The 24,506-nt window shown below is 50.0% G+C and overlaps 1 protein-coding gene across 1 annotated transcript in view; it reads left to right on the top strand.

Annotated features, from left to right (window-relative positions):
* NKAIN1 (sodium/potassium transporting ATPase interacting 1) overlaps nucleotides 1-24,506 on the top strand; it is a 209,135-nt gene that overhangs the window by 149,163 nt on the left and 35,466 nt on the right. The window contains exons 3-5 of the mRNA XM_048826180.2: nucleotides 1,553-1,633; nucleotides 10,881-11,078; nucleotides 14,857-14,917. Of these exons, the coding sequence (XP_048682137.1) occupies nucleotides 1,553-1,633; nucleotides 10,881-11,078; nucleotides 14,857-14,917 (340 nt within the window). The remainder of the gene's footprint in view (nucleotides 1-1,552; nucleotides 1,634-10,880; nucleotides 11,079-14,856; nucleotides 14,918-24,506) is intronic.

Raw genomic sequence — 24,506 nt, 5'->3', positions numbered from 1 at the left:
GCACAAATGCAATTGCTGCAAGATGATTTCCTCTGGTAATAATATCACACTTAGCTCTCAGAATCTGTAGATCTCAAAGCACTTTACAAAGGAGGGTAAGATTTATTATCCCTACTTTACAGATGGGGAAACTGAGGCACAGAGCATATCAACAACTTGCCCAAGGTCACAAAACAAGTCTGTAGCACAGCCAGGACTAAGGGCTGAGGTCTCTTGTTCCAGCCCATGGGTTGCACTGCCTTTCTCTGCTGGCGCTCTGAATGACAGCACCATAAATGCTGTCATGTGACATCCTGCCCTGTACGGTAGAATTCACAGTCAGTACACACCACCGTCAGTGTCTCGTTCTGTGCCAAAGAGCTCTGGAGAAGCCTTGAGCATTTCCTCTCCCATCCTATTCTGTACTGGGCCACCTGGTGAGAAGGTGGAAATGCCTCTACAGGGGCAAGGTTGGTAAAGCTGGGCTTCAGCACTGATTTTAATTACTGCAACCACTTCTTTATCATAGGGGTTTTCTGCTTTAACCCCTCCTGGACCCTGCCTGTGATCACCCCACACCTGGCTCGGGAGGAGTGGATGAGTGTGTTTAGTTTGACTTTGTCTGGTCTCTGTCCTTTTAGAGATGGGCCTGAGCTTCAATGTTCAGATCCCATTCAGGCTTTCGCTGAAGTCTGGGAGCATTTAGATGGGAGAGGAGTCGATGCTGGGGGAGAAGGTTGGTCTAGAACCCTTCTCTGGTTGATTCAATTGCAATTTATTAGCATAAAGTGTAAAAGCGAGTAGCTTAATCTAGTATCCTGAGTCCTGACCACAGATCTGGGAGCCAGGAGATTTCATCTCTGATACTGACTCATTGTATGACCTTGGGCAAGTCACTTTGCTTTGTGTGCTTCTGTTTCTCCATCTGTAACAGGGGGATAATAATACCTATGCACCCATCCTGGAAGTGTGTGTGTGGCATTATATGGTTAATTAGTTGATATTTGTAAGGTGCTGCAGGTATGTGATAAATTATAACAGATTTTCACTTCCAGAGCCCTGCATGCTTTTGGGGCCAACAGATTACAAACACTGAGCCTGATCACCTTGTCGCTGCTGCTGGTTTAAATCAGGAGTGACCCCACTGAAGTTTGGTGTAAATGTGGTGTCCATGAAAGCAGAGCTGGGCCCATTACTCATTAAACAATGCATTTGCTTGTGCATGCTGGGTAGCTGCAGGCAGCGATAAAAGCCCATGCTCCAGCCCAGGTTCTGCATGCCCAAACACATGGTGCAGGCAGCTGTCTCTTTCTGCAAGGCCCATGTGCGTAAGGCCTGATCCAAAGCCCCTTGAAGTCAGCAAAAAGACTCCCCTTGACCTCAGTGGGATTTGGCTCAGGGCAGAAAGCGGGTGCAGGAGAAATCTCAGTGCTGTTGGGTCTCCTTCAAATGCCCTGCCCGAGGGCAGAGCCCCCTGGCAAAGTCTCACGCCACCCAGCTGCTTTTCTCTCCTGCTGCTAAGGACCGTTTTGCCCTTCTGCATTTCTGAGCCTCTGTCTCTTTCTCTCCCCAGTACGCGGTGTGGCTGGTGCTGTGGGTTGGATGGAACGCATTCATCATCTGCTTTTACCTGGAAGTTGGACACCTGTCACAGGTAATTACCTCTCTAATGGCACTGAGCGCTGGCTCCTCCAGAGCCATTGATCAGCCTGGCATCCCTGCCTCTTGGGTTTCACATCCTTCCCCTTACGTCTGGTATTCCTCATGCACATGGAGGTCATGGTGCTGGGGAAGAGCAGCGCTGGGGAGGGAGGGCGCAGGGCATCACCACTTGTGCCATTGTAGCTGCTTACAGGTTTGCAACTTTCTTTCTTTCTTTCTTTCTTTCTTTCTTTCTTTCTTTCTTTCTTTCTTTCTTTCCACCGTAGCACTGCAGAGACTGATGAGCCGATAGCTCTGGCTTGGGAGAGGCGGTGGGGCTAAGTGATCTGTATGTTTCCCTCAAATGCAGCTCAGCTGCTGTTCGAAGGACGGTGTAGTGAATTGGGCGTTGGACTGAGGCTCTGGAGACTGGGTGTCCTTGAGTGACCTTGGGGAAGTCACTTAATCTGCCCTGTGCCTTGGTTCCCTATCTGTAAAGTGGGATGATACTTCCCTACTGCACAGCGGTGTTGGGAGGATAAAGTTCTATTGATGGTGGGGGACGTGCTCAGACTCTGTGGGAATAAGGATTTAGCTGCACCTCAGTTGTCACCTGCAACATCACCTGGCCTCCGCACACACAGCTCTGTTGGTGTCCCTCGGCCCTGACTTGCAGCACCGCCAGCTATCCCAGTCCTGAGTTGCAGCTGGTCAAAACATTTCCAGCGGAGCATCTTTCAGTTGGAAAACGAGAGACAAGGTGGGTGAGGCAAAATCTTTTATTGGACCAACTTCTGTTGGTGAGAGACAAGCGTTCAAACTACACAGAGCTCTGGGGAACCCTGAAGAGCTCTGTGGTGCTCAAAAGCGTGTCTCTTTCACCAGCTGAGTGGGTCCAATAAAAGATGTTTCCTCCCCCTCCTTGTCTCTCTCAGATCCTGGGACCGACAAAGCTACAGAGACAGTTGGAAAGTGGAGAGTCAATGAATTTGGAATGTTTTGCAGGAATGTAGCGATTTTGTCAACATTTTTGTGGGAAATTAACTAAATGTTTCATTTCAATAAGGTCAAAATGATTTGTTCCGACGTAATCATTTTGACTTGTATGGTATGTTGGATGAGCCAAAATAATAAAGTCAAAACCTTTTAGATTTTGAGAAGGTCAGAACAAAATATTTTCAGAATATTTCTTTTTGTAAAAAATTCTGAGATTTCAGGTTTTCAGCCGAATTTAGGGTGAGGCTGAATTTCAAAATCTTGGAATTTGCTGCGGGATGGAAATTCTGGTTTTTGGCCAACTCTTTTCTGAGTCTCTCTTAGTGGAGCTTTGTGGCTGTGTGGGGAGGGGGACAAGGATTGTCTGGATGAATATGCCAAGGCTCCAAACTTGGTTTCTACTTTTAACCTCACCAGATTTGCAGCGGCTGGGGTGAAATCCTGGCTCCACTGAAATCAATGGGAGTTTTGCCACTCACTTCAAAGGAGTCCAGATTTCACAGAATCATAGAATATGAGGGTTGGAAGGGACTCAGGAGGTCATCTAGTCCAACCCCCTGCTCAAAGCAGGACCAATCCCCAACTAAATCATCCCAGCCAGGGCTTTGTCAAGCCTGACCTTAAAAACTTCTAAGGAAGGAGATTCCACCACCTCCCTAGGAAACACATTCCAGTGTTTCACCACCCTCCTAGTGAAAAAGTTTTTCCTAATATCCAACCTAAACCTCCCCCGCTGCAACTTCAGACCATTACTCCTTGTTCTGGCATCAGCTACCACTGAGAACAAGTCTAGAGCCATCCTCTTTGGAACCCCCTTTCAAGTAGTTGAAAGCAGCTATCAAATCCCCCCTCATTCTTCTCTTCCACAGACTAAACAATCCCAGTTCCCTCAGCCTCTCCTCATAAGTCATGTGTTACAGTCCCCTAATCATTTTTGTTGCCCTCCGCTGGATGCTTTCCAATTTTTCCACATCCTTCTTGTAGTGCGGAGCCCAAAACTGGACACAGTACTCCAGATGAGGCCTCACCAATGTTGAATAGAGGGGAACGATCATGTCCCTCAATCTACTGGCAATGCCCCTACTTATACATCCCAAAATGTGATTTGCCTTCTTGGCAACAAGGGCACACTGTTGACTCATATCCAGCTTCTCGTCCACTGTAACCCCTAGGTCCTTTTCTGCAGAACTGCTGCCTAGCCATTCGGTCCCTAGTCTGTAGCGGTGCATGGGGTTCTTCAGTCCTAAGTGCAGGACTCTGCACTTGTCCTTGTTGAACCTCATCAGATTTCTTTTGGCCCAATCCTCTAATTTGTCTAGGGCCCTCTCTATCCTATCCCTACCCTCCAGCGTATCTACCACTCCTCCCAGTTTAGTGTCATCTGCAAACTTGCTGAGGGTGCAATCCACACCATCCTCCAGATCATTTATGAAGATATTGAACAAAACCGGCCCGAGGACCGACCCTTGGGGCACTCCACTTGGTACCGGCTGCCAACTAGACATGGAGCCATTGATCACTACCTGTTGAGCCTGACAATCTAGCCAACTTTCTATCCACCTTATAGTCCATTCATCCAGCCCATCCTTCTTTAACTTGCTGGCAAGAATACTGTGGGAGACCATGTCAAAAGCTTAGCTAAAGTCAAGGAACAACACGTCCACCGCTTTCCCCTCATCCACAGAGCCAGTTATCTTGTCATAGAAGGCAATTAGATTAGACAGGCATGACTTGCCCTTGATGAATCCATGCCAACTGTTCTTGATCACTTTCCTCTCATGTAAGTGCTTCAGAATTGATTCCTTGAGGACCTGCTCCATGATTTTTCCAGGGACTGAGGTGAGGCTGACTGGCCTGTAGTTCCCAGGATCCTCCTTCTTCCCTTTTTTAAAGATGGGCACTTCATTAGCCTTTTTCCAGTTGTCCGGGACTTCCCCGATCACCATGAGTTTTCAAAGATAATGGCCAAGGCTCTGCAATCACATCCACCAACTCCTTTAGCACTCTCGGATGCAGCGCATCCGGCCCCATGGACTTGTGCTCGTCCAGCTTTTCTAAATAGTCCCGAACCACTTCTTTCTCCACTTCTTTCACTCCATGTCTCCAGAATTGAAGAGCTGGTGTGTTTCCCCTCCGCCATCTCCGCCCTTCTATGTTTTTTCATCTTCAGTGCTCCACTCGCTTCATATTACAACCCATGAAAACTGCAGACTTCTTCACTGTGTGTCCAGTGGCACCAATTCCAGGCATTGGAAACACAGTGCAGACTTCAGAGCAAGGGACGGGTCGTGGGCAGATGGGCTAGAGTCCAGCGTCACAGGGCTGGAAGGTCTCTGCCCCTCGGACTCTGTGTAAGAATGTGAACGACGCCCTGGCGGGTGGACGAGCACGCTGTGCAGCAGGGAAGCCCAGGAGCCCTGGACTGCGCATAGTGGCTTGTTATTGTCGGTTCTCTCCTGAGCACAGAGCGGCACACGCTGGCTTTTGGGGTAGCTCCTGTAGCCTGTACAGCACTCACCGGTTTGTTTTTGTCAAGCTGTCTGTAAGGGCTGGGCACTGCCCCCAATTTTATTATTAATTATGATGATTACTACTGTAGAGGCTGGGAGCCTTAGTTATGGACCAGCACCTCATGGTGCTAGGTGCTCTACGAACATAGAACAAAGATGGTCCCTGCCCCAAAGAGTTTCCAGACTAAGAATAAGACAAGAGACAACAGATGGAGACAGACAGGGGAGTACATGGAAACAACGTGACGATAATGGTCGGTATGACAGGCAGTGGTCTCGGTCCAAGGGTTGCTCATGAGTCTTGTTTTGGTCACTATTTTTCTCCTCACAGGTTCTGGGTGTGATGGTCTCTCCTCATGGTATTTTGATCTCCTCATGGCATGCAGGCACCAGTGATTTCTCCTCCCAGTGATTTGTATGCAGCGTTATTTTCTCACGATGGCTGCTCCTTGCAACTCTTTCTTTCTGGGGCATTCTGGTTGCTGTACTTTTGTCCGGCAACAGTTTCTCCTCACACGACCCATACTGTGATTCTTTCAGACCAGAGATAGTTTCTGCTCCCCAGGATTCAACCTACATGATTTCACGCCATGCTGGTTGTTTCCACCCCACATTGACATGACCCCGGTGCTCACACCACAGAAAGAGCAATTGGGACATGTTGTTCTTTGGTGCTCACTGATGCCTCTTCTAACGGCATCTGGAGAGCCACCAAACAGGGTCACTCCCACGGGGTTCTACAGGGGCTCATTTCTGGGTTGCAGGGAAGGACAGCGGCATCTCAATGGCTCTAGAAGAGCCCCCAAGACAACCTGCTCACCATCAATGGGGCCGAGCCGTGCATTCCTTCCCTGTGCCAGGACAGCACCTGCATATCTGGCTGGCAGCACGCATGGAGGGAGGCATACAGAGTAATCTCCCATGTAAACACCATGCAGGGCGACTGTTGCTTCTTTATCTCTTCAAAACAACCAAGGTGCTCCCTCCCCAGCCTGCCCTGAAAGGCAGTGAGTGACACCTTCACTAAATCTAAAGGGATGTGTGCATTTAGTGGCAATGGGCGAAATCACTCTCTGAAACACCAGCTCCATTTCCCCACCCGACAGAGATGGATAGCGCTGCTGGCTTTCCATTCTGTTACTTAGATCCATCAGCATCCCAGGAAGGGCAGGGTGGCGAGGGCGATGGGGTGGGCGGCTTCGGAAGGGAATGAGGCTGCGGATTGGAATGTGGAGCGTAGGGGAGCAAAATTAATGAGACTGATTAATTGGGAATTTCAGGGTGCTCGTTAATCATTTAGCGCCGCCTGAGTTTATGGATTGCATGAATCCGACAACACAATTTCATAAGCCAAGGCTGCGGCTCTTGCTGCAGCTGCTGCAGGATCCATCCGTGTGTCACTGTAGTGAGAAACAGGCGCTTAACAGGCAGTTACAGCCAGAAAAGGGGCTGTGTACAACTAGCTCCGTGTCACTCAGCGCAGTGACTCCCTGTGCACCTCTGAGGTCTGGGCTACACCCAACTGCTTTGCCGGCACAGCTACATCAGGTAGGGTCTGTCGACACTCCAGGGACTAGAGCGCTGTAGCTCTGCCGGCACAACCTCCTAGTGTGGACACAACCTGCAGGGATGGAAGGGGTGGGGGAACACCACGGAATCATTCATCCATCGACCTAGTTGCTCTACACTGGGGGGTCGGTCTGGACCTCAGGCTCCAGGGGCCTGATTCTCTTGTGCTTTGTACCTAGTGTCGTTATTTACATCAATCAATGCAAAGTGGGCCTACGACCAGATCCCAATGGTAACATTTTGCTCTGCTTTAAATGACAGGACAGGGCACAAGGCAAGGGAGAAACAGGCCCTGCGATCTCACAAAGAGGAAAAGGAGCGAAGCAAAAGTGCAGATTGTGCAAAGATGTGGGACTGCTGCTGTTTGCTCGAAAGCTCTCAGCCGTTGGAGCAATAAATCTCAGCAAAACCATTCTGATAACATGAAATTATTAATAAAAGTTTGTGTTGTTAAAATTAACGGCAGCAGGGAGAGCTGTAAACTGGTGTTCAGAAGAAGCCGGGAAATCTTATGCTGTCAAAGAGCTGGAATGCAGAGAAACAGGCAATGCGTGCCCAGAGACCAGGGTCTGCTCCACACAGCCCCCATGTGTCGCTGCAGGATGCCTGGAGTGGGCATTCCTCTCTTTTGACAACTGCCAGAAGATGCTGCCAAGATAATATTTTGAAGTTTTTAAAATCCAGGTTTTTCATGAATCCCTCGTAGATGTTGGAAAGTGAAATTTCTCTTTGTGGGATTTTTTCCTCTCCCGCAGACTGACCCACTGTTTTGTTATCGTAGGGCTGCCTATGAGCACTGGGCTGTGCAGACTTGGGAGCAGGCTAGAGTTGCCAAGGAGCCTCAGGAAGTGCACCTGCCGGTTTGTTATTGTAGGGTTGCACTGGGATGTGGAGACGGGATGCTTGTTTGAAACTCTCTGAGCCTCCTGAGTCTACAAACCTGGGTTATTGATCCTCTTTGCTAAAGAGGTGTCACTTCCCTGAGATTTCTGCTCTTTCCACTTGTGCTTGGGCTGTGGCAATCTCTCTTGCTCTCTTGTCTCTGTCTCGTTCTGTGCGTAGTTCGGCTCTTCCAGTTTCAAGTCGTGGATGGGGCAGGCTGTGCAGAAGCCCAGCAGACATGGAAACCAAGCTCACCAAGCTTTCCCAAACGTCCCAAACATTGGGTGCCTATTGTGGGCATGTCAGCTGCATCTGCAGAAACATGAGGGGCCCTTTGGGCCCTCTTTTATGTCCCCCAAACGGCATTGTTATTATTATTATTAAATAATAAAAAGAACCCCCTAGCTCTTATCTAGTGCTTGTCATCAGTAGATCCCACAGTGCTTTACTAAGGAGGTTACTATCATTTCTCCATTGTACAGATGGAGAAACTGAGGCACGGAGAGCTGAAGTGCCTTGGTGAAGGTCGCCCAGCAGCAGAGCGAGGAATAGACCCTAGGTCTCCTGTGCCCAGTTGAATGTTCTGTCTTCAGGTGTCCCTGTCTATTAGTCTCCCACCTGTTGCTTCTTGGGAAATTATTTTGTTTCCCCCATGAAAATTTTCAGTGAAAATGAGAAAAGAAAAAAATCTGCTTTTTACTGAAAAACCAAAACACCGACTGTGTGTGTGTGCGTGTGTGTGTGGCTTCTGACAACCCAAAACCCAAACTTTTGGCTTTAAATCAAAAATGTTGCCAACTGTTTTTGGTTGCCAAAAACTTGGGGGGGGGGAGGGGAAACCTTTTTTTAAAAAATAAATACCCATTTTTTGGTCAAAAACTATTTTCTTCACAAAACAATTCTTTTTGACAAAAACCCTGACTTCTGTCACAAAAAAATTTAAAAGTTTTGTCAGCGCACTGTGGGGCTGCTCTTTGCCAAACTCCCCTGGGTCCGGACCCTGCCATCGGGGTTTGGTGCCTCATGTTCGGTGCTCCTGGCAGTGCTGAGAGAGACTGCTGTGGTTTGCTATCAGACGCCAGCAGAGCTGGGAGATATGCAGGGTACTGAAGTGGCTCTCTGCTCCGGAAGCGGTGCAGCCACTCTCCCCTGTGCGCTGGATGCTGGAGAGGCCTCTCTGCTTTTCGGGGAACCTGCCCACAGTAATGCTTTCAGATGCGAGCGTTCCCTGCGGCTCACCCAAAGAAAGCATGGCTGCAGGAGTGCTAAGTCTTTAAGTCCGATCTGTACTTCTGCTCTGTAAGCAGGGGCAGCTGTGTTGATCGTGCTGTGCGTTCATCTGGTCACTCCTGGAAGGGAGCCCCGGCCCACGTATTGCTGGCTCAATTAAATTTCAGCTTTGCATCTTGCAAGTCTGCTATCAGGTGGGTGCAGGCGCTGGGCTGGGAGGATTAGAGGAGCAGCATCTTATCCTTCCAAGCCGTGTCTTGCAGGGGCAGGCCTGCTGTGTATGAAGCAGAGATCTAAAAGCTCAGGGAGATCAACCATGGAGAGCTCCAAAGCATGTCAATGGGCTTACCAGGCAGAGACATCCAGGAGCAAAGCCTTCGTGGTGGGGGTCTGTTTGTCTGTCTCACTGGCAGTGCTGCCCAATGCACTCAAACCATGCTGGGGAGAAGGAGAATCCATCTGCATCTCAGAACCAAGAAATGGACCTGGCCAGGGGCTTTGCTGGAGTGTTATGGTGCTGGTTCTCCAGGTGCTGAGTCCATGTGTAACCCACACACCTTCTGGGGTGGGGCTCTGTCCCATCTAGTGGCACCGAGATGACCTAGAGAGAGTTAAAGGAGTCTGCTCTACATCCTGAGCTAAGAGCCAGTTGACTTTTAGCTCCCTTGGTAGAGGCTCATGCACTAAGCTCCAGAGGCCCCAGGTTCGATCCCACCGACAACCGGGGTCTGTCGGGGTTACACATGCTCTGACGATCTTGTGAGTTTCACATGGTGTAGCCAGTGCTGAGAGAACCTGCAACAGTCCCGTTGCACGTCAGGAGATACAGGTGCTGCTTGTGCAAAGGAACCAGTCCTGGGGCTTGCAAAACCAGGCTGGGATCCCACAGGAACCTCGAAGATGCCGCAGCGTCCTCAGCTCAAGCGCTTGCAGGCACATGTGATTGTACAGCATGCAGCTGCCCTCTCCTGTGCTGCTGTAGCCCTTTGGGAGGACATGGAAGCACAGGGCTGGCAGGCTGGAGAGACGTGGGGCTTAGTCCTCAGCTGGTATAAATCAACAGAGCCCCATGGAAGTCAGTGGAGCTCCTCTGATTCTCGTCCCTGCTGTGCCTTAGATTTCCGGTGTGGCCTGGGGCAAGTCAGCTAACTTCTCTGGACCAACTCTGCGCATAAGTAACGTGTGTGAATGTGGAGTCACTCCAGGGAAGTAACTCTAGATTTACACTGATGGGACGGAGAGCCAGTTTCCCCATTTGACAGGGATTATAAGGCTAAACTCCTGAACCGCTCTAAAATGCTCTGAGATCCTTGAATAGAAGATAGAAGATGCTAGAGAAGGTCCAGGGGTGCTGCTAATTATTAATAAATCAGATTGGTGATGCAAGGAGAGACATAGTAACGATGCGCTATACAAATATGATTCATCGTTCGGTGCAGAAGTACGTGTGCACTGTAATGTAACGCCACGCCCCGTGGGGCAGGGTGTGGCATCAGTGGGGTTAGAATGTGGGATTTCTGGATCTTAATGCATGAGCCACTGTTGCCTGCACTAAAAGGCCCAGGTCTGCTGGCTGATGCTGTTGCAGGCTCATCAGCCCGTCCGCGACCCAGCCACTGCATGAGGGGACAGAGCACTACACTGAGTGTCCCTTCCCCTGTGAAGCCTTGTTACTCTTGGTGCTGCTTTGGGGAGTGGACCTGCAACTCCCACTGACTTCACCAAGAGCTGGGAGGGCTCCATACCTCTGAAAATCAGGCCTTTGATGGTTTGTTTTGGGTGTCATTGTTTCCATATGGAGACGTGGGTTCGAATCCCATTGCTGACACCATGTAGCAATTACAGAGACTCAGGACACCATGGTCAGGGTAAATGCAGGACTGTCTTTATTTTCTGCTTACAAAGATCCTTACTTCCTTGCTGTGCGCTTCCTAGTGGTCACCCTGAATAGAGGCTCTAAATGTTCAACACCATCATACCCTGGGAACTGGGAGTGCCCTCTCCTGGGGAACGGTTCCTATAGAAAGGGGGTGGCTCACTCTGTGCTTGTGTTCCCATGTTCCTCTCCCATAGGACCGGGACTTCATCATGACCTTTAATACCTCGCTGCACCGCTCATGGTGGATGGAGAATGGGCCCGGCTGCCTGGTGACGCCGGTGATGAACTCAAACCTGGCCCCCGAGGACCATCACGTCATCACTGTCACTGGATGCCTGCTCGATTACCAGTACATCGAGGTAGTGAGCAGCGCCATGCAGATATTCCTTGCGGTAAGGGGATCCAGATCTCATGTCCCTCCCATGTGATTCCTGAGGGTGCTAGAATGAGCAATAGCAAAGATCCTGGGCCTGATGCACATGCTTTGACTCCATTGGAGTTACTCCTGGTTTCAGGTGAGAAGAGAATCAGGCCCAGTGGTGTAAACCCAATGTAACAGCACCAGAGTAAGGTCTTGGTGTGACTGCAGCAGGTGTAGCCATACCCGCGATAGCTTGGGTCTAGCCCCCTCCAATAACAACAGCAGTGACATCACAGCAGCATTGGCCGCCGCTGCTTGAGTAGGTACCCGTGGTCCTGGGTGCGTGGGACTAGCCTGTGCCCCCAAGGCTTCACTGCTGTTGTTACTCAACCTAGTTGATCAAATCACAGTCACACCTGTGATTGCAGTGTAGACATGCCCTAAGTGGGCCTGACACTCCATTACCCTGCACTTGTACTCTTGTGCAAAGTGGGTGCAAAGAGCTGATCTGCAAACCTTGCCATGGGTAGATTCCTGTGTTCCTAGATGGCTACACCCAGCGCAGGGCAATGGAGAGCCAGCCAGCTCACTGAGAACATATCCTGATCAGTCATCTGTTCCTGACTTTCCTAGAAATTATTGTGTACCCTTGCTAACACTGAATGGCTGTAACACTGCAGCCCAGAGTCAGCTGTATTTCAGGGGTTCCCTGTCAATGGGTGCAGGACCCCTACAGAAATACAAAGTTAGCATTATTTATGAAGGTGGAGGAGGCTGAGACATGGGATTTGGGTCTGAATCCAAATTTTCCCCAAAGTTCTGGAACATTTGGATTCAGCGTGTTCTAGTTCTGGCCCATGCTAAAGCCAAGCCCAGAACTGAATCTGGATCAGAACGTCCCCAAAAGACAAAGGAGACTTTTCCCTCCAGATTTGGGATTCTAGGCCTGTCTCTATTAATGATCCCCTTTAACTGTGCATAATGCAGCTGTGATTCCATTCAACATAAACCAACAGGGTGAAGTTCGACACACCAGGATGGCCCCGAGAGGAGGTCGCACTCTTAATGGATGTCCTGTAAAACTGGACAAAGTGTTATGCATTTTTTTCAAAAATCTTTTTTTTAGAAAAAAAAGTAAAAATCCTCTATTTCCACTCAGCTGCGATGTACCATTCAGGGGCCCATGTTATTGTATGATGCCCTTGCACCTGTGACACCCACAGAAACCACTCAAGGAACTGAAATGCTGTAGAGCCATCAGCCCACAACCTCAAAGGTATTTAGGCGTCTCACTCCCGTTGGAATCAGTGGGAGCTAGGCACCTAAATCGCTTTGAGGATCTCTGGGCCACCAGCGCTGGATGAAGTCATTTCAATCCCTTGCCGCTCCCAAAAGCCACCACTTAGAGGCTATTGGGACCATGTTATTTTCAAAGTGAAATTGGGAGGTGTGGTGGGAACTGGTGCTGATCTTTAAGAAATACTAAAAGAGCAATCCTGGTGTTCTTATTGTAAATTTATCTCTAGTGTCTAGTTAAATCATGGAATGAATAATAACAAGAGGTGTGGCGGAATCACTTAAAGATCTAGGGTGAAATTCACCCTTATGCAGAAGGCCATCACAAAGCACACTTAAGTCCTCTGCACCTGGTAAATTTCACCCTAGCAGATAATGGAGCCATGAGCATTAAGCTGCCTGGGTTATAAACTACCAACTTCGCTCCTTTCCCTTTGGTTTGAATTGTAGAAGGAATGGAAGAAAGGAATGCAGCTGAGGCACTAATATATCGGGGGGAGCTAATCTGGCACATTCCAGCTGGTGACCTCCCAGTGTGTTAGCGTACATTAGCGCCGTGTGCTACAGAGGAGATGTTGGTAATATAATGTGTCATATCAGCTCCTCTCTGGGCTGGTGGTGCTCGAGGTGTGAACAGCGGAGGAGCAGAGCAGACAACTCTGTGCCTGAAAAGCCCCCCGGAAATGTGATGTTTTGTGTGTGCGAAATGTTGACTCAGAAATCATGCTCACAATGAGAGCCAACAAAAGAGCTGAGCGACACATTCCCAGAACTGTGTGGACTGAGGCCACTGCTCTCATCTCCCTGTCTGGCAGCTTCCTACACCAGAGGCTGCTAGTGAGTTGTCAACAGGCAGAAAGATGCCAGGAGTTTAAGCAATTGTGAATGTGTCCTTGGCTGGGCTGGAAGCAGAAATAATTGCCGGAGAGACACAGAAAGGGGATGCTGGAGGGGAAGGTTTTAAAGGAGAGCTGCAAGGCAGGGTTTAAAAACGGGTGCACTTTTATTGCACACACACAGCCCTCCCCCATGTCCCGATTAATAACTGAAGGGCTCCCTCATGCAGCCTCATGAATGACAAGCCCAATAAAATAAAATAAAAGGTTGAGTGCATCAAGTGCTGATTCATGACTCTGCCTGGCAATGGGGGAGCTGGATGGAGCCGGCAACAGGGTGGACCCAGTCCTAGTGGAACACCAAACATCTGCCAGACATGACCTGGGCTGGCTCCTACCAGCCTTGGCAGCAGCAGTCTTTGGTTGGGGGTAGGGCCAGGACTCAGAGTGAGTGGGAATGGGTCACGTGAGCTTTGAGAAGGGCCTGCTTCCCACCAGCCTCTGCAGCTTGATGTCTCCGAGCTAATGGCAGGCTTCCTGTCAGGTCAGGTGGCCTCTCATGCAGGCAGGGTGTGTGGCCTGGCAGGGTCTGCAAGGGGAACAAGGCCAGAGATATCTCCCTCTGCATAGTACCTGCGAGTTCAGTCCCAGTTTCCAGCACACACCTCCCACAGCAGCACCGCTTGAGAAATCCACTCCTGCCTTTGCCATGCCATGGAGCAAAGTGCATCTGGTGCCGCAGGCCACCTCTGAGGACCCTGGGGTCAGTGACGGGACCATCTTCCATTTAGTCCAGGACCCCAGTGCTTTGTCCAGTCCAGGTGTAAGTGACTCAGGCAATGAGGCCTCCTGCAGACAGAGCCCATGAAGTGCAAATATTGGAACCAAAGAGAGCTCCACCTTTGTTCCCCAGTTCCAACTTCATAGAACAAACTGGAGGGATTTGAAGTGTGGAGGGCAAGGGCAGACCCCTTCCAGCTCCAACAGAGCCCCATAATCCTGTCCCAAAAGAGCTCTCCCCAAATGCTGTCACCACCAGTACGGACTGATGTCACAGAACCCTTCTGGCCAAGGTGCTAGGACATATCCCTCCCACTCACCTGCTGAGCGCTTGTCTAAACATACATGCTGGGCTGGTTTGTCTTAAATTGGTTTCTGGACATCTCATCAGAGGCCAGGACTAATGCCATGTGATTTAGGTGACCTGTCACCTGCCATGAACAGAGTTGAAAACAGAGCCAAAGGGTAAAATTCGTCCCATGCAGAAAACCTGCACCAGGCCTATGCACCATTTACCCTTCTGTGCAGCGCCTAGTGCAATGGGGCACCATTCTCAGTTGGTCCCAGACCACTGCCGTAATAAACATGGTTAATATTAGTTAATCCCACTTTAGCCCACAGGGCTGAGGATGCATAGGTCCGTGCTGGCCCCTCTGAATTTCACCCAACAGGAACAGATTGTGAAATTGAAATTTACGAAGAAATTTGTAACCTTCTAAATCTGTTTGCAGGTAATGGGTGAGCAAGATAAGGAGATTAAATTGACTTGATAGATTATTCGCTCTGGATAGTCTGCCCATGTCCACTGCTGCTACTTCCGACCCTGGCTATCTGTCTGGTTTCACATGTCTCGAGCTCCAAATAATTGGCTTTTCTCTCTGTGTTTTTGTTTTGAAGCTCTTTGGATTCGTCTATGCCTGCTATGTCAGCAAAGTGTTTATGGAGGAAGAAGACAGCTGTAAGTGCTTTTGCTATTAGTCACAGAGAGTGAGCGGCAGCATTGCAAAAGAATCGGGGATAATGTGGTACATTGGTTTGCACAGCCAGTGCTGGGCACAGCAGAAGTGTCGGGATTAATGAAGGGGAAAGGGACCATGCTCCTTTTCCTCTGGGCTCCACTTCGAAGGAGGCTCCAGTTCCAAAGCTGAGTCCTACGCCATCAAATGACAAAATCCAGGATCCTCACCTTTGATCCGTTTCCTCCAGCCCTCCCCCCAGACCCCTCAGGTTTAATGATGCCCTGTCACAGGGTGACTGATCCCTTTAAGGGGAGATGTGCCTAGCCCCACAGTATGACTGCCTCCCTCGCTGCAGGGCCAGCTGATAGCCTGAAGAGAACCTGCTCCCTATAGGGGCCAGAAAGACAGAACTAGTGGCCATCGGTTATCGAGAGCCGTTTAACTAATAAATGATGGCGGGAGGCCAGGGCCTGTCCCAGATTCTGGCCTGGGATTGCTCCTGCAACACCTCCTGTTGCTCTTGTGTGGTGTTGCCCGCTGGCATACATGCCCATTGAGGAAATGATTCCTTGTTTTTCGGTAGCACCTAAAAGCCCCAGCCAGGTTTGGCTGCATGCACATGGAATGGAAGAGGTCTCTGCCTCGAAGATCTTACAAATACAAATAACAAGACAGACAGTCAGATATGGACAGACAACAAAAAAGCAAAAGTGCAGGCCTTGTGAGCTCCAGCATGATTTCTTCCCCATTTCCCCCTCGCAAAAATGCCCCTTCCCTCACCTTCCCACCCACCAACCTTCCCCATCCCCAGCATTCACCACAATCTGGATTCCCCAAGCACTGGTTTATCAGGAAGGCAGTGTAGTCTAACGGTAAGTGCAGGGAGTCAGAGCCCCTGGTTTCTATTCTGCAACTGACTGGCTGTGTGATCCTGTGTAGGTCATGTTGCTCTATGGTTTAAGCAGGAATTACAGTCTACGCATATAGATTTATATGCATAGTCCTAAGGCAGGCTCTTTGCACAGGGTGGGTTTCATTCACTGTGCCCCAACCCAAAGCAGGGAGGTTGGCTAATAAGACAGCTGGTTCAATCAGTGCTGTGTTTGTTAGCTTAAAAGAGAAATACAATGGGAAAATGATGGAACAATCAAGTGCTTGTCAGAATAAGCCTTCTGGGCCAATCCTCTGATCAATCTTCCACTCCAGCTCTGTCTCTGATGAAGAGGCTGAGTGAAGCTACATGTTAATGATACACAGGATGTCCACAGGAAGCACCACCATGGCATTAGACCCCAATCCAACGCCCATGGAAGTCAGTGGGAGCAAAAGGCTTATTTCAAGGGGATTTAGATTGGGCCCCTGCGGAGGGACTGCCCAACACATAAGCAGTGTGCAGGATAAGCACCCTTCTGTTTTTCCTCAGCTGACCACGTTCCAGATTCTGTGTCACGTTTTCAGGCCTGGAGATGACAGACGGCTAAATTAACTGATCAGTGCGAAAACCTGGACATTCAGTTCACTGCCTTTTAAAGCCCAGTGCTGTGGTGTCTGGCGCAGCAAAGTGCCACCTAAAATATCAATATTGGGCGATAAATAGCAGCTGAAGACATGGAACTTCCAGCGTATTTTTGTCTGTAGCAGGATCAATGTTTATGCACCTATTCATTTTGGAGACTTCTCCTGTAAATCTCAAACACTTCCTTTTATGAGGGGAAGTGGTTTGCTGATGGATTTGGATTCTGAGCAGAGGTGTGGGGATGCCTGGAGTTCAGGATTTTAGAGTTAGTAGGAGCGACTTTATAGCATCCAGGAACCTTTGGCTCTGGATAAAAGCATGGGTGAAATGTTAGCCTGAGTGCAGATCAACCAAAGGAGTCTCCCACCCGATGCCTTCTGGGGGCAGGGTCTAACCACAATGAGCTAGGGTGGTGCTGGACATGACACCACGCAGTCATGGTCAGCATCATATTGACTAACTCTGCTCTTCCCAGTTGAGTCTTAACACAAGAGGGTTTTGTGGTGGAGATGAGCCTTCAGGGAGAACCTGGGTACAGAGATTGGCCACATGCCATGCTCTGAACAACCCTACCGCCAGCATCACAGTTGTTCCGGGGACTGTATGCTGAACCAGCTCAGCTATGGGTCACCTGGACGCTCTTTGGGGATTCATGGATTAGAAACATGTGACAGCTGCTAGTTACGTCACTTAATGTGCTTCTGGAAAGTCCTCAGATCCTGTGGTGATGGGTACCATATATGAACCTGAATAAGGGAGAATAGAACCAAAACCTAAGACCTCATCCAGGAGCCTAATCAGTTCTGAGTTCATGTAGGTTCTCTTCTCTCGGCCTGAAGTGCCACTTACTACGTGGGCCACCATGCTCAACACCAGCTGACTCTTCCAAGAAGTGGAAGGCATTGGCACTGTCCCATCTGGAGGAGGCAAGGGCTTGAAGCACTGTAACGAGATGCCACAGCAACAGCCACAACCTTCCAGCCAAGCCAGCCAAGCACAGATGGAAAAACACAAAGCCATCTGCGCTAATGTGTCACCCGGGCATCCAGAAGCAGTCAAATGTCCAAAATGGCCCTACTGAATAACACCCAGAATGGACGTGATGACAGATTGCCAAAACTCCTGCTGGTCTCAAATAGTTCAGCATAACAATCATGTTACTATAGGACTTGGGGCCATAACTGTAGGTTTTTATTAATCTGATACAAATCATATGAAATGGTGTTGGTTTTGTTATTGTAGGTCTTTGCATGATGGAGAAAGGTTTTCAAAAGATAGAGATGTTTACACACACAAGTGCTTTTAGCAAACCTTTTTCTACAACACGAAGACCTACAAGAGCACCGAGGAGCCCCCAGCTAGGCCAATACAAAGGATTCATCAACGTAAAGGACACAGGTCTTTCTAGCCATCAGCAGAACTTTGGCCAACCGTTCATCCCGAAAGGGTGTGTCTATACAGAGCGATACGGCTATGCCACTGCAGCGCGTCTGGCTAGGATGCTCTATGCCGACAGGAGAGATCTCTCTTGTTGACATAAAAAACCCACCTCCACGAGCAGCATAAGCTAGGTCGGTGGCATATGTTCTCCCACTGACAGCACTGTGCACATGAGCAGTTATGTCAGTGTAACTTATGTCGCTCCAGGGGGTTGAATAGTCACCCCCCCCCCACCCACCGAGCGATATAAGTTTTGCCGACATAGGCTGTAGGGCAGCATTTGCTCCAGTATTACAGGCCTTATCAGCCCTTCGTCCCAGTTTTGAGGGAATTTCTTAACAGCACAGGCTGTTATACTGCTCTTTCGTTGCAGGGAAAGGGGGATTTGGGTTCATGAAATAGGGATAATTGTGGGAGCAGGTCTGTCCTTTAGAAGTTTCATTGCACATTGCAGTTCTCTTATGGCTCGCCTCCAGGGGGCATTAGTGTGCGGCAAGCCAGGGTGTGACTCTTTAGCACAGTCACTTGCTGCACAGTAATGTCCTCGCGGATGCTCCCCCCGCGCACTAAAAGCATCGGAGTGCGCTTTGTCCTAGTCCCGTTTCCAACAGCAGCAGGCCAAAGCACAGTCGCTGTGCTTTGGCAGTGTCTGCACGTGGCGTCACTGCCTGGCACACTGCACGTTCACATCCCATGTAGCAAGCCCTTGGCCACCGTGTCCTGTCATTCTTAAACAGCTCCCATTCCGTAAGTGTTGGAGAGCCTCCCAGGCTTTGACACAGGGCCCCATTTTAGAGATGAGGCACAAAGACACATGCCCGGGACGTTTGTGGCAGAGCAGGAATTGAACTCTGGTCAGTGCTCTAACCACTGAAACATCCTGCCTCTCCCCTGGCTTCCACCAGAGTAGGCTCTTTTACCTGCTTCGCCCTTCTATGCACTACTCAGGTACAGTAAATATGGAATATTATCTTCTCCTAGCCAGCTTTTGAAATGGTAGCAGCAGTACCAGCGGGAAGAATAGTATGGGAGTGGCAGTACACTGTGCAGAAAGACGGATACCCACAGAGCCATAATCACAGATTGTTACCGATCCAACCTACTCCATTTATTTGTAACCCAACAGAGGAAAGGAAATGTAAGCACAGCTATGGGAGAATTTTTAAAAAAAATCTATTTCATTTATTTCCATTGAACAATATTGCAGACAGCCACATACAAGTGCTGAGTGCTCAGCCAATAATTAAAGGTACAATCACACTGATAACCATCCAGTGGCATTTACTACTCATCTGCAAATCATTAATTCCAGCCAGTTGACAGCATCGAATAATGAAACGGAGACAGTGATTTACCGCAGCCAGCCAGTAAATCAAACAAAAAGCCCCAGCAAGGAACGTCCCCACAAACCACATCAAATAAGTGACTCGTGTAGGAGGCCTGTCACTGATGAATTCCTTCTATTTTATGTACTCACATGGCTCCCATCGCCATATTATGTGAGTGCCTCCAAATCTTTCATGTATTTAGCCTCATCCAGCTCTGTGAGACCCTGTTATATAGATGAGAAATAGAGACACAGAAAAGCTAAGTGACTCGCCCAAGGCCACAGAGGAAGAAAGAGGTGGAGCAGGGATTTAAACCCCAACCTCCCAAGGTGCACAAACCACTGTGCCATCTTTCTGCTTGCTTTAGCTGCCTTCATGTCATCATCCAAGGTTGCTACTGCAGCAAAACTCAGTCACCACGTTCTTAGACCTCTCCCAGTTTGTAACCAGATTTTTTCTGGGGGTTAAGTCCCCATCGCTTCCCCTTAGAATCTCTGTCTGCTAAATGTCCCTGACGCAGGGCTGCCTAGGGTATGTGGGCCACGCAGCATCCTGGTGGGAGCTCTTTTCCCAAGCACAGCCAGCTGTGACAGGCTGAGGTCACTGAGGCAAGCATTCATTCACACCTTGGTGCGGTTGTTTCCACAAGACGTTTGGACGCTGGCACTTTGTGTTTGTGCTCCTCGCGCTTTAGCTGCTCCATTGCAGCACCCCAAGGGGCTCCTGAAACCCTCTCTGCAGCATGCTGGCCAGGAAAGCAATGGGGGGGAAGGGAGTACTTGGCACCCGTTCAGGGGCAGGCTCAGATCATATAAGGTTGTCAAACTGGGAGGGGTCAGTCCTGGGTCCAGTACAATTCAATATTTTCATTGATGACTTGGATACTGGAGTGGAGAGTGTGCTTATAATATTTGTAGATGACACCAAGATGGAAGGGGTTGCAAGCACTTGGGAGGACAGGAGCAAGGGAGATTTAGGCTAGTTAGTAGGAAAACCTTTCTAACTCTAAGGATTGTTAAACTATGAAATAGGATTCCAAGGGAGGTTGTGGAATCACCATCAATGGAGGTTTCTAAGACCAGGTTGGACAAATACCTGTCGGTCTAGGTTTACTAAGCCCTGACTCAGTTCAGGTGGCTGGACTAGATGACCCCTGGAGGTCCCTTCCAGCCGTACATTTCTATGATTCTATAATGGCTGCCTCAGGAGACCCAGGTTTCCAAAATGGCTGCCCAAACTGCATGTGCAAATCCCACATTTTGCCATGAGTGCACAAGCCTCATGTATGGTTTAGACCCTGCTGCACTGGGGAGATTGGGCCTCCCCTCCAATCTCCCTTTGGCCATATTTCATATCGCTGTGATTGTGAAGGAGGGACGAGCAAGAACTGCCCCCAGATTCAAAGCTGATCTGAAACTTCAGACACTTGAAAAAGTTCTGGTAACTTTGGACTCTCCCTGTGGTTCCGCCATCCCACCTTGGCGATGTATCTCTCCAAAGAGATTCTGAGAAGCATTCCAGCTCTTGCTTGATGATCCAAATGAAACCTTCGATTCTGGCTGTCTCCACGTGCTAGTTATAGTACCTAGGTTAGCAGTTACTAACTGTGGTGTCTAAGGCCTGGTGTACACTAGAAGATTAGGTTGGCTTAACTATGTTGCTCAGGGGTATGAAAAATCCACACCCCTGAGCGTTGGAGTTAAGCCAGCCTAAGTCCCTGTGTAGAGAGTGCTAGGTTGACAGAAGAATGCTTCCATTGACCTAGCTACCACCTCTTAGGGAGGTGGATTATATGCACTGACGGGAGAAGCCCTCCGGTTGGTAGGGTTGCCAGATGTCTGGTTTTCGACCAGAACACCTGGTTGAAAATTGACCCTGGTGGCTCTGGTCAGCACTGCTGACCGGGCCATTAAAAGACCAGTTGGTGTGGGGCTGGCAGGCTCCCTACCCGGCTCTGTGCAGCTCCCGGGAAGTGGCTGGCATGTCGCTCAGGCTCCTAGGCGCAGGAGCAGCCATGAGGGCTCTGTGCGCTGCCCCCGCCCTGAGTGCCGGCTCCACAGCTCCCATTGGCTAGGAACTGTGGCCAATGGGAACTGTGGGAGCAGCGCTTGCAGGTGGGGTCACTGAGCAGAACCACCTGGCCGCGCCTGGTGCCTGGATCCAGAGGGACATGCTGGCCACTTCTGGGAGCCACCTGAGGTGAATGCCACCCGGAGCCCACCCACCCCTTACCCCAGGCCTGAGACCCCTCCTGCACGCCGAACCCCTCGGCCCCAGCCCAGAGACCCCTCCTACACCCCAAACTCCTCATTCCCGGCCCCACCCCAAAGCCCAAACCCCCAGCCGGAGCCTGTATCCCCCTCCCACACTCTAACTCCCTGCCCCAGCCTGTAGCCCCCTCCCATACCCTGAACCCCTGATTTCTTGCCCCACCCCAGAGCCTGAACCCCCAGCCCAGATCCCGTACCCCCCTCCCGCATCCCAGCCCCCTGCCCCAGCCCAGAGCCCCTTCCCACACTCCAAACCCCTAGGCACCACTTCCTGCATCCTGAACCCCTCATTTCTGGCCTACCCCAGAGCCCACACCCCCAGCCCAGAGTCCGTGTCCCCTCCCACACCCCAAAGCCCTGCCTCAGCCTGGAGCTCTCTCCCAAACTCAAAACCGCTCAGCCCCACCCCTCAGCCAGGAGCCCCCTCCTGCACCCCAAACCCCTCATCCCTGGCCCCATCCCAGAGCCCACACCCCCAGCCGGGCCCTCATCCCCTGCCACACCCCAACCCCAGCCTGGTGAAAATGAGCGAGTGAGTGAGGGTGGGGGAGGACAAGTGACGGGGATGGAGGGGTGGAATGAGTGGGGGTGGGGTCTCAGAGAAGGAGCAGGGCCTCAAGGAAGGGGTGTTCGGTTTTTGTGCGATTAGAAAATTGGCAACCCTACCCATTGCATAAAGTGTCGACATGGAATGTGCTACAATGCTGTAGCTAGAACTCGGCAGTGCAGGAAGAACTGGCTCACTGGCCTCTAACATTTGCTTAATAGAGAAGTATCCAAACCTGGGTAAACAGAGGCACATTGGCACCTTGCTGGGTGGTGCTTACAAAAATGAAGCAGACTGCAGCTGCCCTCCTCTTTAATTACAAAGCCATGCCCAGAGGAGACAACGGGTCCCAGAATGCATTGCATTGGCAGATGTTCAGACCTGTAGTCACTGTGGGCACCACCTCTGCTGGACGACGACGGGCCACATCCCAGAGCAATTTGACCCTGGCTTTGGCCACCTCTGCCTTAGTATCAGCACAAGAGTGAATTGCTTCCCAGACTTCGTTAGGGGAGGAAAGAGATCTACATTCCGGCTCGCGCTCTGCATTTTCCTTCCACCAGCATTTCAAACCGATGTAGTGGAAAATAAAAATCTCCATGTGAGATTGGACACCGCCTGTTGTAATAAGTTGCTTATGTATATTGAGATTTGGCAAGGAGCTTATCTGCCTCCGCTGTCTTTGAACTGTGTTTGCATTCCACACAGCACATGGCATTCAAACAAACTCATGCATTCAATACACTTTTAATATTAATGCCACTGTAGCTGAGATTCAAATGCATCTTTTTAATGGAATATCTTATTAGATTTGGAAATGGATGGATGCCGTCAAAACTGAGAACTCGTTGAATATTAAGTTAGAAAGACAAATAGGCCTGGAGGATGGCCCCCTTGACTTTTCACTCTGATTTCCAGAACACTAATAGGATAATCCATGGCATTCAATAGTTCTTAAATTATTTATATATTTATTTCCGGGAGATCGGCCACACTGGCCCTCTCGGAGTGTCTCGGAGGCTCCGCTTTGCAGGGAGAGAACCTAATTTGGTTAAATACAGTTTCTCTGTCCAAAAGCTGCCTTATGTTCACGTTGGGTAGTGGAGTGGCTGCCCACTTTGCAGGGGATTCACAGACATCTCATACTTAATTCCTCCCAAGGATGTCCGTAGGACGGTTTAGGTGCCAAGTGCATAGAAAACTTTGAAGTATAATTCCTCCCCAGCATTTCAGCAGGAAGAATTAAGTGGCAAAGCTGAGAGTGATTATAGGAATAACAGTGCGGCTTATTTTGCCGTAGCACCACCAGTAGGCGTTATCGCCTGGCGCTCAGCCTAGAGAGACAATCGCAGGCAAGAGGGGAAAGGGAATTTGTCAAGGGAGATTTAGAGGGATGAAGCGACTCAGTGATTCAGAAACAGCAGTGGGAAGATAGCTCCAGAGAGATGGAGCAAATTCAAGGGACAAAGGGACCCTTCCTGCCCCTTGCCCCAGATGTGAAGAATCATTGGGAGGGAGGTGAGGGGGCTGGAGTGAGCAGCTCGGGGAGTGGGTGGGTGTAAGGTCATTGGTCGGGAGGAGCAAGCTCTTGGGCAGTTCTGAAAGCCAGGCAGGCAGTTTTGTACTGGAGTCAGAGAGGGATGTGGAGGCAGTGAGGGGATGGAGGGGAACACCACTGAAAGTGTCCATGGCTGGAGGGAGGGAGAGGAAAGCAGTGAAGGTGACAGGAAGGGGAGCAGGGGATGAGCAGATGGACAGTCGGCGAAGTTGCTGGAGGATGAGGGGAATGCATGGCGAGTCAATAAAGGGATGAAGGGATGGCTAGGAAGCCAGGGTACGTGACAGAGAATGGGGATGAGCCAATCCTGGGATAAGACACTGCATCTGCTTTTGCAAACTTTGAAGAAAATGGAGCCCTTTCCCCCTCTTGCCTCAAGAGCCCAGGGCTGGTGGATCGAAACTCTGCTGATCCAAGACAAAAAGCAGAAAAGGTCACCCTGAGCTGTGATTTGAAACAACCCGGGGGATAATGCTGGCAGTATTGCCCCAGGGCAGGCAGCATTGTGGGTGGGAGAGGCAATCCTCCTGCACTGGATTTTTCAAATAGTCACAGTCCCTCATGAAAGTGTCCCTCTTCAGGGGTGAATCGGCTCCAGCCTGGAAGTGCTAGCACCAGCAGGCACCACTGGGGGGTGCTGTGATTACTAGAGAACATTTACGGAGCCTCCGAAATGTACACGGCGCTTTGCAGATGACAGATAAAGTCATGTCTCCTGCCTTCATTTGTAAGTGCTTTGGGGCAGGGACTGTCTTTGTTCTGTGTTTGCACAGTGCCTAGCACAATGGGAGCCTGATCCATTGGGGCTCTCCTCGGTGCTCCTGCAATATAAATAATAAATAGTAATAAAGAGCCTGTCATCTTCCCTGTCTTCAGTAAGGAAGAGTGGCTACAGGAGAGGGATGGGAGCCGGGATTCCTGGCTGTCCT

The sequence above is a fragment of the Caretta caretta genome, chromosome 19 (genome assembly GCF_965140235.1).
Source record: "Caretta caretta isolate rCarCar2 chromosome 19, rCarCar1.hap1, whole genome shotgun sequence".
Taxonomy (NCBI): Eukaryota; Metazoa; Chordata; order Testudines; family Cheloniidae; genus Caretta; species Caretta caretta.
The sequence above is the reverse complement of the archived record's forward strand: the minus strand, read 5'-3'. Positions and strand labels throughout refer to the sequence as shown.